The following is a 15,941-nucleotide window of genomic DNA, read 5'->3' on the forward strand; positions in this document are numbered from 1 at the left end:
TAAGCTGTTAGTCTTAACGACCGTTCCACAGGTGCATGTTCATTAATTAGTTTATGGTTCACCCTTTTACAATGAAGATCTGTGAAGTTATTTGGATTTTTACAAATTATCTTTGAAAAAGACAGGGTCCTGAAAAGCACTACTCAATTCCTAACTACAAACTACTGTACTTTAAATGTACTGTTGAAAAGTTCACTGAACAGAGCATGCAGGCTTTAGTGGCCCCCTGCCAAGTCATTTCCTGGATTTGCTGATTTCCCACTGTCACCCTTTAATATGAATTACCTCACGCAGTTAAATTTAAACCTCTTCAGTTGTGTACAATTTAGAAAAGGAATTAATTGCCATCTGATTAGCTGTGTGCATGACTAACACTGTTCATGTACAATGTGTGTGTGTCTAACAGTTCATAGTGAGTGTGTGATTAGAACCCCGAGTCAAAGTCTACTTCAACAGGTTCGCCAAATGAAAGAGAATTTATTTACAGAAACATCAACGTTAAAACCTTGCAACACGACAGCAAAAAGGAGGAAGAATCAACGCTGAATCAAGTTAGATCCATGTCTGAAGCCATGTCTGCAACATCACAATGAGCATAGTATTCTCCATAACAGAAAAATAATATAATAGCAGCATATAACGTTTCTAAAAAAACAACAACGCATCTCTCTCTCATGTGGCCAAAACACAACAGCATGCGCCACTGGGCAAAATACACAGATGGGCTATGCTAGTTTGTTTACTCCGTCTGCTCTAAAATGAATTCACTGTACATCATTCAAAACACTGTAGACTACTTTGAAAAAACACTATAACTCGAGATCTATATGCATATCCCCATTTTTTGTCTTACAGTAATGTTAGACTACGCTATTATATCAAACTCTATGTCGAATATTATCATTATGCGATCTTGCCGACACGGTTTCAGCTTTGATCTAACTTTATTAAACGAGCACCATTCACCCGAGTAGCCTGTTCTCTGTGCGTAAAGTAGAGAATATATACATGCACAGAAGCTTCAGGAAGTTCCGGAACTTTGAGTGGGGCAGACTATAGATCCCGAAAAACACGGGAGCCGCAGAGCCACATCATGCTAGAAAGATAGATACCTACCCACACACACACACACACTTGAATTCTCCAGTAGTTTCATGGAGTGCAACATTTCAACCCGAAGGTTGAAAACCAAGACCTTCAGCTCAGGACACATAGAATTAGGAATAGAATACCAGAATGGACAAGAACCTTCTTATGATGGGATAAAGGTCAGCCATCTTGGTCAGGGAGTTGGTCAACCATGGTTAGTCAGTGCTGTGATTCATAAAATATTAATTCAAAGAATTTATTTGCGATGTTGGTCAGCTAGCTAGCCAGACAGTTTTAGGGGAATTATTTCATTCATTTTCTAATTAATTAAAAACGGCCAATATCCCAACATTCCATTAGACAATGCAGTCAATCCACAGCCACACACTGGTTGAAATCAGCTGATGATAGGACTTAGACAAGTTGTAAATGCAACAAGTACTGACATTGTATCATATAATAGCACTCGCAGCTTTCCAAGAAAACATCAATTTAGACATTTATGGTATCCTTCAATTGGTATAAAACTGTATTTATAATTATATGACAATATTTTCAGTTGATAATTGTATTAAACAATTTCTGATATATCACATGCATTCGTTTTATTTCCCTGAATAAGTAAAAATCCGTATTGCGCCTCTACTGCCATTCATTCCGATTAGACTGGTTTGGATTTCTCCCTGACCAATATGGCTGCCCCCCCCACACATTTTACTCAATAAAACTGAAGCAGCATTCAGCCGTGTGTAAGGGTGGATATCTACACCTCAAGGTTAAAGTCTCTCATTTGTTCCTCTAGTCTGTTGCCCATAATGGTGGGTACGTGTGAAGGTCATAGGTCAAAAGTTTGGGGGTCAGAGTGGACACTCGGTGTCGTACTCTACCGGCCCAAATTCCCCCATCCTCTTCAGCAAGGCCGCTTTGACAGCACTGATCTTCACATCCAGCTCCGACAGACTGCAGACCTGCCAACATGGGAGATAAGAACAATCACAGTCACAAGCAAGTACAAGCACATACGCGCACACTAAAATCAGTGTCACCTTAAACTGGTGGCTGTCCACGGACCGGAGGTTGAGAAACACTGCTTTGAACTTGAATGTAATGAAAGGAGGAAAGGTATGAGACAAGTGAGAAGGTGTGATAACACATCTCACCTGAGAGATTGATGTCTTTGGTCGCTTGTGTAGGTAACTCTGAAAGAACACAGGAGATGAGAGGTTAGAATGTTTAGGTAACTCAGAGAGAGCAGAGACAAAAAAAGAGGTTCAGTAACTTTGAGAGAACTAGAAGAGTTAGAGGTTAGCCACTGGCAACATTCCTGCCGTGCACAGGGTCAGACAGACTGAACAAATATTTCCTATCCATTCAAGATGCACTACGCAGAAATCTCTACGCCATTTCCTGGTTGCTAAAAATTCTAAAATCGTTCGTATAATTTCAGTTTGTGTGACAAAACAAGCAAGTAGAGAATCATTGTACCATCTAAACAGTTGTGAAATATGTTTTCCAGAACCAAAAATATTATATATTCAACTGTTTGAAGCTGGTGTACAGAAATGGAAAGCATAGAAAGACGACTTGCTTTTAATGTGACTGACAGATCTAGAACTCCCATTACTATGTGAATTGGGTCAGGTCGTCCAAAAACGTACATATTGTAGCTTTAAAATTAGCCCCGAGAGCTACTTGTTCTTTTTACGTCAATACACCTACCTCAGAAAATACCTTCTATTTCTGGAAATGGCACCAATCAAATAGCTTTCAGAATAAAAAAATTAAAAACTAAATCAACCAGCTGTGCCTTCATTTTCTGGTGACAAAAATACATTCTGCAAGAAGGTTAATAGTGCAAGTATATTACTCATATGAAGAATCTCCATAAAATTCTGTTCTTTAGTCATTTCAGAACTAGCAGACTAAAAAGGGCCAGGAATGAGAGTACAAAAACATGGCCTTCCCACCCTCAACCCAACCATGAAAGTATTTTAATGCCCTGCAGCAGTCTGCTATGTTGACATACAGTACTGTAAATCTAAAGACTTGGGCAATGACTTAGCTAAACCACTGATAGAAAGCCACTGCATTCCAATTTAAGCGTTTATTAGTGACCAAATCTGGAATTTTCAACCCCTATATGAGTACGAGAAGGGCCTAAAATTAACTTCCTGGTCCACCAACCACAGTGCCAGGTAGATTAAAAAAATAAAAATCTACCAGCCACTCAGATTTTTTTTAAACCAGAGAACATTTTTCCACCCCCCGTAAAATGACACCAACAAAACACAAAAAGAGGAGAGCATGCTACAATGCTTTGTAATGTTTCTAAAACAATACAAATGTATTACTAGTAAGAAGTAATGTGGTATATTGTTTAATTTAATATATTTTGTGGCCAGAGTCTTTTACCAAAATATCACAGATGAGGCAACAATGTTCACCTGCCCCTTTAAGAGTGGGAGGTTACCGTGGTAACGCTGCTCCAGTCTGCCTTTGAGATTGAGTCTGATTAGTAGCAGAGTTTTTTTTCTTCCCTAGCAGTTGAAACTCAAACTGAAAAACAACCTAGCAAAACAATGTAAATAGACAAGAAACACAATGAAAGTCTCACTTAAGTAGACTTTTCATTTCAAGTAAATAATCTTTCACTCAGCTCTTCATGTGCGCAAAGCCCCAATCTAGGAAGTGTTGCAGCGCAAGATGGTATAGGCTATATAGGATTCGTAGTTCTTTGACTTTGTGCGATTCATTTACTAGCTATGAAACAAAGCAACAAAGTCAGTTTGTCAAATTTCTGCCCTGCTAGAGCTGCCCCGGTTAACTGTAAGTGCTGTTATTGTAAGGTGGAAACGTCTAGGAGCAACAACGGCTCAGCGGCGAAGTGGTAGGCCACACAAGCTCACAGAACCGGACCGCCGAGTGCTGAAGCACATAGCATGTTGAAATTGTGCTATAACAATAACTGTTCGTCAGGAGCTTCATGAAATGGGTTTCCATGGCTGGGCAGCAACACACAAGCCTAAGATCATCATGTTTAATGCAAAGCATTGGCTGGAGTGGTATAAAGTTTGCTGATATAGGACTCTGGAGCAGTGGAAACACGTTCGCTGGAGTGATGAATCACACGTCACCATCTGGCAGTCCAATGGACAAATCTGGTTTGGCGGATGTCAGGAAAAACGCTACCTGCCCCAATGCATAGTACCATCGAAACACCTTCGGGATGAATTGGAACACCGATCGCGATAAAGGCGAAATCGCCCAACATCAGTGCCCGACCTCACTAATGCTCTTGTGGCTGAATGTAAGCAAGTCACAACATCTAGTGGAAAGCCTTCCCAGAAGAGTGGAGACTGTTTTAGCAGCAAATGTTCGACGAGCATGTGTCCACATACATTTGTAGTGTACTTTGAAAACAGCTACTGCAGCATTTATGTTACTATAAAATGTGATCATAGTTGACCATTTTAATTCACAAATGTGAGTGAAATGCGTGGAGCCCTGACCACACACCAACGTGTCTGGTGAAATAGACATCTTTACCCACCAATGGCAAAATCTACCCACATTTTGGCAGGTGTTAATGTTAGGCCCTGGGTACGAGTGTTAAAGACGAGATTATAGACTCACTAGGCCGCTACTGAGGAAACATCTCCCCTCCTCCACCCTCAGAAACCTGCTCAGTGTGTACTTCCAAACTATTTGCAGAAATTGCTTAAACAGTGGCACTTGGAATAAAAAAAAAAGATCAGCTCAGTTTATTCAAAAAAAGACTCTCTCAACCCACAGCTCTCTGTGCACACACACACACACACACACCCTAAAGGACATGGAGAGCAGCACACTCTTAGAACCGGCACGTCAAGCCAAGAGAAGGGAGAGATAAGAGTCATGCAGAAACTTGAGCGCTCTTACTCAGCTAACTTTGATAGGCTAAATTCTGACATGGATAATATATTCTGAACTGAAGAGGAAGAAATACCCCACTTCTGATAATCACGGCATAAGGACTCTCGGGCTCAATATGGAAAAATACTAACATGGTGAAATACTAACGCGCAAGTAGACGCACGCATGTCCGCACGCACACACACAACAAAAAAAAAGTGGATGTGTTAAAATCTTTCTACCACACTGAACTCACAGACTGGAAGTACTCCGGGGAAAGTCCCTCCAACTCCAGGATCCGATCTTCAAGCTTCTTCAGCCTCTGGTACACACTTAAAGGCACTGGACCCTCTGGAAAAGAAAGGTTTGTGTGTCTGATAGGACTATTAAGAGTATAAGACCAGAATTCCTAAAAGTCAAGTGTCAGAAATGGAAAGGAATACAAATGTTTGGGTAAAGAGAGACATGCAACGACCACAATACGGCCGATACCACATCTTGCTTAACCTCTTCACCTGTTGGGAGCTTTAGGTGTGTCTCGATGTTGTGCAGGCGTTCCTCTATGGCTGGATTCCCACAGTCTCTAGACACCATGGCCCTCTGCTGCTCCTCAGCCTCCCCCAAGGCGCCTCCTCCTAACCCTCCCCCTCTACGAGTCTGAGGCCCGTAGGTGTTCACCACACGAGTCACTGCACAGACAAGGCATACAGACAATAGAAACCCATTAAATGTCACAAGCAGAGTATAGAAACATACCAGGGTCGTTTCATCGGAATGAGTCCCTTTTACGTCCCTTCCATATTTTAAGTAGAAATTGTGCACCTACATTGGATTTTAAAAGCCTGTTATTTAAACATTTTAAAATGTAGTGGCCTTTAATATAGAGCACATGGAAAATTCAATACATATGAATAATGTGCCCAAAATTCAGCAGTTTTCACAAAGCCCTAGTTCTTTTGTTGCTGTGACAAAGTAATTTCTGAAGATGTCATTTTTAATTAAAAAAAAAATGTGATTAGTGAAGCATTTTAAGGTTTAAAAAAGATAAACCTTTTAATATGGTGAAAGTACACTGCTCAAAAAAATAAAGGTATAACGCTAAAATAACATCCTAGATCTGAATGAATGACATTTTTATTTTCTTTACATAGTTGAATGTGCTGACAACAAAATCACACAAAAATGATCAATGGAAATCAAATTTATCAACCCATGGAGGTCTGGATTTGGAGTCACACTCAAAATTAAAGTGGAAAACCACACTACAGGCTGATCCAACTTTGATGTAATGTCCTTAAAACAAGTCAAAATGAGGCTCAGTAGTGTGTGTGTGGCCTCCACGTGCCTGTATGACCTCCCTACAACATCTGGGCATGCTCCTGATGAGGTGGCGGATGGTCTCCTGAGGGATCTCCTCCCAGACCTGGACAAAAGCATCTGCCGACTCCTGGACAGTCTGTGGTGCAACGTGGCGTTGGTGGATGGAGCGAGACATGATGTCCCAGATGTGCTCAATTGGATTCAGGTCTGGGGAACGGGCGGGCCAGTCCATGCATCAATGTCTTCCTCTTGCAGGAACTGCTGACACACTCCAGCCATATGAGGTCTAGCATTGTCTTGCATTAGGAGGAACCCAGGGCCAACCGCACCAGCACATGGTCTCACAAGGGGTCTGAGGATCTCATCTCGGTACCTAATGGCAGTCAGGCTACCTCTGGCGAGCACATGGAGGGCTGTGCCGCCCCCCAAAGAAATGCCACCCCACACCATGACTGACCCATAAACCAAACCGGTCATGCTGGAGGATATTGCAGGCAGCAGAACGTTCTCCACGGCGTCTCCAGACTGTCACGTCTGTCACGTGCTCAGTGCTAACCTGCTTTCATCTGTGAAGAGCACAGGGCGCCAGTGGCGAATTTGCCAATCTTGGTGTTCTCTGGAAAATGCCAAACGTCCTGCACGGTGTTGGGCTGTAAGCACAACCCCCACCTGTGGACGTCGGGCCCTCATACCACCCTCATGGAGTCTGTTTCTGACCGTTTGAGCAGACACATGCACATTTGTGGCCTGCTGGAGGTCATTTTGCAGGGCTCTGGCAGTGCTCCTCCTTGCACAAAGGCGGAGGTAGCGGTCCTGCTGCTGGGTTGTTTCCCTCCTACGGCCTCCTCCACGTCTCCTGATGTACTGGCCTGTCTCCTGGTAGCGCCTCCATGCTCTGGACACTACGCTGACAGACACAGCAAACCTTCTTGCCACAGCTCGCATTGATGTGCCATCCTGGATGAGCTGCACTACCTGAGCCACTTGCGTGGGTTGTAGACTCCGTCTCATGCTACCACCAGAGTGAAAGCACCGTCAGCAATCAAAAGTGACCAAAACATCAGCCAGGAAGCATAGGAACTGAGAAGTGGTCTGTGGTTATCACCTGCAGAACCACTCCTTTATTGGGGGGGGGTCTTGCTAATTGCCTATAATTTCCACCTGTTGTCTATTCCATTTGCACAACAGCATGTGACATTTATTGTCAATCAGTGTTGCTTCCTAAGTGGACAGTTTGATTTCACAGAAGTGTGATTGACTTGGAGTTACATTGTGTTGTTTAAGTGTTCCCTTTATTTTTTTGAGCAGTGTATTCGTTGTTAAAGGGCGACCGCACTTCCTGATTTGGCCTCGTCTTTCATCATTGCTCATTAAGAAATGCTAGTGCCTGTGAATAAACGCAAATGAGAGCTGTCTTGGGGGTGTGGTTTGATGTGCGTGTTTCTTGGGTTTGTCTTTGTCATTCAGTCACAAAAAAAAGGACAGTAGCTAACCAGTTCGCATTTAATTTTCTTTACTGAAAGCAAGCTGGTAACATGCATCAAACATGTTGTCAGCTTTGCTTAGTTATGAGCTAGCTAGCCTAGTACAGGGGTAGGCAACCCTGGCCCAGGACCACATGTTTTTGATTTAATCGACCTGGAAGACCAGGTGTGTTGAAAGAATCATCTAGAATGTCATTGTACGCTGCAGGGTTAAGAATTCCCTTCACTGGAATTAAGGGATCCTAGCCTGAACCGTGAAAAACAGCCACAGACCATTATTCCTCATCCACCAAACTTTACAGTTGGCACTACGCATTGGGGCTGGTAGCGTTCTCCTGGCATCTGCCAAACCCAGAGTCGTCCGTCGGACTGCCAGATGGTGAAGCGTGATTCATCACTACAGAGAACGAGTCCACTGCTCCAGAGTCCAATGGCGGCAAGCTTTATACCACTCCAGCAGAGACTTGGCATTGCGCATGGTGATCTTAGGTTTGTGTGCGGCTGCTCGGCCATGGAAACCCATTTCATGAAGCTCCCAACAAACGGTTATTGTGCTGACGCTGCTTCCAGAGGCAGTTTGGAACTCTGTAGTGAGTGTTGTAACAGAGGACAGACAATTTTAACATGCTGTGTGCTTCATTTTTTACACCTGCCAGCAACAGGAGTGGCTGCAGATTGTCCAGTCGTGTGGTCCAGTGCTGCTAAGAAAGACATAGTTAAGCTGCAGCTGGCCCAGAACAGAGCACATTGCTCAAATAAATAGCAAACCTTGTTTCAAGGTAAAGCAACACCTTACCTCTCCCCTAGATAGTGTGTGTGTGTGTGTGTTTGTGTGTGTGTGCGTGTGTATGCATTGTTATGTAGGCTTCATGTGCCTTTTTTTTTTAAAATGTTTGTAGTTCTGTCTGAGCTGTTCTTGTCTAATGATGTTCTGTATTATGTCATTCTGTATGATGTTTCATGTTTTGTGTGGACCCCAGGAAGAGTAGCTGCTGCTTTTGCAACAGCTAAATGGGAATCCTAACAAAATACCAAAATAGCCAAATCCACTAACTAGAAGGGGTGTCCACATACTTCTGCATATATAGTGTACATATGAAGTGGGTAAAAAAAACAGTATGTAAACATAATTAAAGTGACCCGTGGTCCATGTTCAGGTTGAGGGTCATGGCTCCTAACAAACCCCCCTGGCCAGAAGATACTATTGTCAATAGGCGCTAAAGGTAGTTAGCGTCTATGAATGGGGTAGGGCATGTACTACCCACGTCTTGTCTAGGGAAGAGGTTCCAGTGGGCGAGTTTGTTTCGCCTCGTCTAGGCGGGGTCTGCTCACTACCTTATGAGGACCAATGGAATGGTCCTCTTAAGGCAGTGTTTCCCAACCCTGGTCCTCCAGTACCCCCAACAGTACACCGTTTCGTTGTAGCCCTGGACAAACACACCTCATTCAACTCATTGAGGGCTTGATGATTAGTTGACAAGTTGGATCAGGTGTGCTTGTCCAGGGTTACAATAATAATGTGAACTTTGGGGGTACTCGGGGACCAGGGTTGGGAAAAACTGTCCTAAGGAGAGGTCTCCTACGTCTGTCGAGGGGCACCGGGCCATGCAAAGCGGAACTCGCCCAGTCTTTTCCCAGAAAACACAGTGCCATCACGCGTTAATAGGCAAAATGGGGCATGAATTCTTGACATAACTGTAATCCAAACCATCGAGTCATAACGCAGTCACTTACCAAACTCCATTTTGGACGAGACTGACTTTATAAACCAAAATGATCCTATTTACACTTTGTAGTCAATTCTAATACTAGAATTAATGTTTCTGACTCATATCAATGCCTCATAGGCCCTTTAAAATCAGAGAAGATGGTTCCAAGGGGCAGTTGATCATTAAATATGTTTTTCTAAAGAAACATTGAACATCTAAATGTCAAATCATAGTGTAAAAGCAAGTGAGCTGGGTCTACTCTTTTTGGCCATTTTCTGGTGTATCGTGGTGGAAAACTGTGGGTCAAACATTACATGTCGACCCTGTTACCCTTCGATAGACAGGCTAGACATTTTTTTACAATGTACATTTCTTTGTGAAACTTGCATTCGATTGCTCCTCCCTGTTGCAAACAACAAGCTTCCATTCCCCCCGTCACAAGGGGATTAATGACTGGCAACGCTGGTACTTTATTTGGCACTTAATAGGAAATTACTACAGTCATTTATTTAACTTGATGGTAATACATGTTTTTTTTGTTATTAATAACGTTAAAATTAGGTAACTCATTTATTATTATTATTTTAATCAAGTTACACTACGCAAAAGGGACTCATTTCTTTGAACGACCCACCAATAAACATAAAAAAATAAGAAATAACATAAGAAAACTATGTTTAAACTTAAAGCAGAATGCTCTTACCTTTAACATGACTTTTGAAGCCTGGGTAGGGTGTGAATACTGCATCTGTTCTGGCACAGCTGTCTTCTACATCATAGCAAAAGAGAACAGTTTATATTAAATCAGCCCAAAATATATATTTTGACCTTTGAAATATCCATTTTGTGGATAATTAACTGATGCATCTGTTTAAAAGTAAATGGACTGTCCATGTGACATGTTCACTTCGGTTACCCTCATTTCTGTTACCGATATTTCTGTTCCGGTCATTACTGTTAATTGTCATTTGTATTACTGTCATTTCACACCATCTATTTCTGAAGAAAAACAACAACTTCTACCTTCTGTTCAAAGAATCTGGACAAAGCTGGATTTATTTTGAGGCCAGCTGAGGAGGGCGTTAGCTACTTCAGGCCCACTATTATAACAGTTCAGTCTGACCTCTTGCCTTTCTGGCTGTGGAAATCAGCCCTCTCCAAACATTGGCAATCTGTGCACCAACCCACCAACTCTCTCTCACACACACACACACACACACACACACACACACACCTCTCCCAGATTCTTACCCTGATTGCAGTCGATCACGTTGCAGAACTCCCTCACGTTGTTTTCATTGATCTCCAGCTGCTTTCGCTCTATAAATGCAGATATCCTCCTATCAATCTATAGTAGTAGAGGAGACAGTTGGAGATGTGACACAGGCTGGATTAAAGAGCTATTGATATCAAACGACAGTCGATTTTTGTTTATATCATGGTAATAAAGGCAGGGGCAAGCAAAGCGATGAGACTAGCGTTCACACCCAAACAGCACGTGAAATGTACTCAGATTCAGAATACCCCATCACAATTGCTTTGCCATTTCTAAAAATGACAAAGTACTACAAAATACTGTTTATTTGGCTACCAAAATAAATACACAATGAAATACAACAGGCCTCGGCATCCTCTTGTCCTTCATCCACATGCAATCTCTCTAGAGTAATGAGCATCCACTTCATAATATATCAAGGGCCTGGCCCTCTCGCAAAGCCCTCCTGCTACTGCCTCCACACCAGTCAGCGACCACACACACTCCCACGTTCCCTGACTGCAGCACTCTGAAGGAGCCCTTATTCTGTGCTAAACTGGCTTATCATCAGGTCCTGATCAAGCATTTGATTCACTACTATGTTATTGCAAAGTGTGCAGCACACTCGGAGGCAATTACTTATGAGTATTCATTGGCTTTAGCAGAGAATAGGAAACAGTATTGAAAACACTGCCGTATAAACCGCAGCATCAGTACAGCTGAGCGGAGTTGACCAATGACCAAACAGAAGCTACAGTCAACTCACCTCGGATTTGTTGGCTCTGATCTGAATGCTGAGGTCATCAACCTGCAACTTGCCCTCCTCCTCTACCTCTGGCCGGGTTGGCTGAGCTGCAGGTAGAATGGGTGGCGAGTCTATGGTCATCTCATCAGAAGAGAGTGTGCTAGTGGTTTCATCCTTGTTGCTCTTTGAAGACGAGGACTGGTCTTCTGCCTCCACCAGGACCCTCAGGTTGTCTGAAACTGACTGTTGAGGAGGATTAAAGGCAGGTTATGGGGAGAGACGGTGAAGTCCCCGTCAACATACACTTTCTACATCCATTAACTAATACGACAAAGAATAAAAAAACTCACACAAAAAAACACATGAAAATGCAACAATTTATTTTCTATTTAACTCTAGAGCAGTGGTTCCCAAACTTTTTATAGTCCCGTAACCCTTCAAACATTCAACCTCCAGCTGCGTACACCCTCTAGCGCCAGGGTCAGCGCACTCGCAAATGTTGTTTTTTTACCATCCTGCCACACACACTATACAATATAGTTATTAAACATAAGAATGAGTGGGAGTTTGTCACTTCCCACGAGCCGGGTTGTGACAAAGAGCTCTTATAGGACCAGGGCACAAATAATAATATAATAAATTATTTTGCTCTTTATTTAGCCATCTTACATATAAAACCTTATTTGGTCATTGAAAATTGTGAATAACTCACCACAGGTTAATGAGAAGGGTGTGCTTGAAAGGATGCACGTAACTCCGCAATGTTGGGATGTATTGGAGAGAGTCACAGTCTTAAATCATGCCTCACACACAGTCTGTGCCTGTATTTGATTTTCATGCTAGGGAGGGCCGAGAATCCACTCTCACATAGGTACGTGGTTGCAAAGAGCATCAGTGACTTAACAACAGTGCAATTTGCCAAGGCAGGATACTCTGAGCGCAGCCCAATCTAGAAAATCTGGCAGTGGCTTCTGATTAAATTCAATTTTCACAGAACTGCTTGCTGCAATTTCGATGAGGCTCTCTTGTTCAGATATCGGTAAATGGACTGGAGTCAGGGCATGAAAGGGATAACGAATCCAGTTGTTTACGTCATCCGTTTCGGGAGGGTACCTGCGTAATGCTCACCCAACTCCCTCAGGTGCTTCGATATATCACATTTGACATTGTAAGTTTGAGTTAATTTGCACACACACAACAACAACAAAAAAATCATACAATGGAAAGACCTGTGTGTTGTCTTTGTTAATGCAGACAGAGAAGAGCTCCAACCTCTTAATCATAGCCTCAATTTTATCCACCACATTGAGTATAGTTGCGGAGAGTCCCTGTGATCCTAGATTCAGATCATTCAGGTGAGAAAAAGCATCACCCAGATAGGCCAGTCGTGTGAGAAACTCGTCATCACGCAAGTGGTCAGACAAGTGAAAATGATGGTCAGTAAAGCAAACTTAAAGCTCGTCTCTCAATTCCAAAAAACGTGTCAATACTTTGCCCCTTGATAACCAGCGCTTTTCTGTATGTTGTAAAAGCGTTACATGGTCGCTGCCCATATCATTGCATAGTGCAGAAAATACACGACAGTCAAGGGGCCTTGCTTTAACAAAGTTAACCATTTTCACTGTAGTGTCACAAACATCTTTCAAGCTGTCAGGCATTCCTTTGGCAGCAAGAGCCTCTCGGTGGATGCTGCAGTGTACCCAAGTAGCGTCGGGAGAAACTGCTTGCACTCGGGTTATCACTCCACTACGTGTCCCTCTCATAGCTTTTGGGCCATTAGTAAAGATACAAACAAATCTTGATGGCCAAAGTCCATTTGATGTCACGAAGCTGTCGAGTACTTAAAATATCCTCTCCTGTTGTCCTGGTTTCCAGTGGTTTGCAGAAAAGGATGCCTTCATTAATTGACCCCCATAAACTTAAACAACGTATACCAGGAGCTGTGCCAGGCCCTTTGACAGGTCTGTTGACACATCCAGCTGTAACGCATAGAATTCAATGGCTTGTATGCGAAGCAGTAATTGTTTCAAAACATCTCCTGCCATGTCACTGATGCATCGTGAAACAGTGTTGTTTGATGAAGATATTGTCTGTATAGTTTTTTTGGCCTTTCCCCACAACATTGTCTCAGCCATATCCATGGCAGCAGATAGAATTAAGTCCTACACAATAGTTTGTGGTCCTAGACACTCTGTAGCTCACAATATAAGACTCTTCTAGCCCCTTCTTATTAATGGTATCTGTTGCATTTATACATGTCTTACTACTCAAAAGTCAACTTAATTCTCGCTCAAAAAACTCCTGGGGCTTATTTTTCATATTGGCATGTTTTGTTTCTAAATGTCTACGCAAGAGTGAAGGTTTCGTCAAGTTGTGAGATAGTACTTTTGCACACATAACACACTGTGGATGAGGAAAGGCCCTACTCCCAATATAAGTGAACCCAAAATCAATGTAGTTCTCATCATATTTGCGCCTCTTCGATGGTCCAACGTCCCTGTCTGTTGTTCGGTGGTTTCCCGCGTAAGGGGGCAGTAGCTCTTTGGCTGCATCAGATTCACAACTGTCAGTGTCCATGCTAGCTGGGCTAACAACAAATAAAGAATTACTGATGCTAGCATTGGATGTGCTCATGGAAGCAGAAAAACTTGTGTCATCGACAGGTGCAGGTGTAGTATTAGCAGTACTACCAGTAGAGCTGGTATGTGTCTATGGACATGTGCCAAACTTTAAAAAAAAACATTTATCCATTTTCTAGCAAACGGAATCAGCAGCAGCTACGTTTGGCTACATGCGGACCGTTAGTGGAATTCCCACGAGAGAGTAACGGTTAATGTAATCGGATGTTAATTATTTGACCAGGCTACCTGTATTTAACATTATGTTGTTATTTTGCTGAACACTAGATAGTTTAATTTTATTTTTGGCAGTGAAGCAAGGCTACTCAGGCGAGAATGCATAGCCCCGTTGGAAAATATAAATGGACTATTTGAAAAATGTGAATATTTTACTTTTTTTAATGTATTTTTAAATGTGAATCACATTTGATTTGGCATACCCCAGTTTGGGAATACTTGCTCTAGAGTAAAGAACCAAATGAAAAATGTAATAATACTGAAAGTAGTGTTGCATATCCATCCTTAATTTTCGACATGACACCACTGTGCACGTCAGCACATCGTTGTGAGACTATAGTGTAGTCTACCTGTAGTTTGGAGATGTGTTGCTGAAGACAGGTGAACACATGACGAGTAGGTTGAAGAGATGCCACATCCACTGCGTCTAAACTGGCGCTGATTTTCAGTGCAGCTTCACCCAATTTCAGCTTGAAATGAAAAATAGTTACAAAATAAATCCTTGAAACTTGGTCAGAACCTGGACTAAGAGTAGTTAAGCCTCCATTTGAGCTATACTAAGTCTACAAACTATATTATTTCCAGGGCTATAAGAACCGGGGGAAAAAACAAGCAAAGGCTGTTAATACAAACGAGGGCTATTATTTGTTACTTTGCTCCACGCGGCAGTTGTCAGTAAGATCTTTTTGATTGCTACTTTGTCGCATTCAGCCTGCTAGATAAAGGAGGAAGGAGCCCATCTGTAATCAGTGCAACAGCAAGCTAGTAGTAGTAGCCTACTGTGCTGCAACACAAACTATTCTTGCAACATTGTACCATTTAGCGTGCGATTGCATGCGACAAAGCATGCACATCTCGTGGGCATCTCTCGCAGTGATCGAAGCAATTATAGCTGAATTAGATTGTGCAAAAGCATTAGTATACCAACCTCACTCCCGAAGTCTGTGAGCAGATTCAAAAGAATTAACATACTGTCTCTGTAGCTTGATATTTCCTTGCAAGAAGACGTTATGGCAACATTTCCCCTTTGTTTATCGCACACACCGTTTTCGTCATTCAACTTCATCCTGTCCGCCATTGCATTTCCGCGTCTCAAGCACAGTGCTCAGTGATTGGTTAAGAAACGGTCCCTCCAATACCGGAAGTTTTATTACGTAGCCCCTGCAAAGCAATAAATGGATGGTGCATAAAACCATCAACAAGTTGGCCTTAGTATAAACAAACTGAGAAAAAAGGTATGCGCATACTCGCTCCAAGATGGCAGTTCAGACGTCTGAACTGCTATGCCATCTTATATATATATATATATATATATATATATTTACAACTTTCTTCGCATACATTTTTACTGTATATTTGACTGTATGTTTGTTTTACTCCATGTGTAACTCTGTGTCGTTGTATGTGTCGAACTGCTTTGCTTTATCTTGGCCAGGTCGCAATTGTAAATGAGAACTTGTTCTCAACTTGCCTACCTGGTTAAATAAAGGTGAAATAAAAATAATAATAAAAAAATATATATATATAAACTCCACTATCTTTGTAGCGAAAATATAACTATTGAATTAGAATCAGCCTTTCAGAATATCAGAA

General features: G+C 42.2%; 1 protein-coding gene across 3 annotated transcripts; it reads right to left on the reverse strand.

The window, feature by feature from the left end:
• Positions 1-457: 457 nt before the first annotated feature.
• On the reverse strand, positions 458-15,470 carry LOC110497613 (MAP3K12 binding inhibitory protein 1). Of its 3 annotated transcripts, none has more exons than XM_021573844.2 (9): positions 15,277-15,468; positions 14,699-14,818; positions 11,515-11,736; positions 10,745-10,841; positions 10,197-10,262; positions 5,496-5,669; positions 5,237-5,331; positions 2,250-2,288; positions 458-2,057 (listed from the first exon to the last, which is right to left on the reverse strand). In XM_021573844.2, the coding sequence occupies exons 1-9, from the start codon at positions 15,424-15,426 to the stop codon at positions 1,947-1,949; spliced, it is 1,074 nt and encodes a 357-aa protein (XP_021429519.1). In that variant the 5' UTR covers positions 15,427-15,468; the 3' UTR covers positions 458-1,946. The 3 variants fall into 3 exon arrangements, with proteins under 3 accessions (XP_021429519.1, XP_036810480.1, XP_021429520.1); XM_036954585.1 differs by having other exon boundaries at positions 15,393-15,459; XM_021573845.2 differs by lacking the exon at positions 14,699-14,818 and having other exon boundaries at positions 15,277-15,470.
• Positions 15,471-15,941: the final 471 nt, after the last annotated feature.

The sequence above is a fragment of the Oncorhynchus mykiss genome, chromosome 19 (genome assembly GCF_013265735.2).
Source record: "Oncorhynchus mykiss isolate Arlee chromosome 19, USDA_OmykA_1.1, whole genome shotgun sequence".
NCBI classification, from domain to species: Eukaryota; Metazoa; Chordata; class Actinopteri; order Salmoniformes; family Salmonidae; genus Oncorhynchus; species Oncorhynchus mykiss.

Bases quoted from the DNA above. Each gene is read 5' to 3' on its own strand.
- LOC110497613 (XM_021573844.2), bottom strand. From the start codon at position 15,426: ATGGCGGACAGGATGAAGTTGAATGACGAAAACGGTGTGTGCGATAAA. The intron at 14,819-15,276 runs GTTGGTATACTA...TTTCATTTCAAG, and splicing joins TCACAGACTTCGGGAGTGAG to CTGAAATTGGGTGAAGCTGC. The intron at 5,332-5,495 runs GTGAAGAGGTTA...TTTCTTTTCCAG, and splicing joins ACACCTAAAGCTCCCAACAG to AGGGTCCAGTGCCTTTAAGT.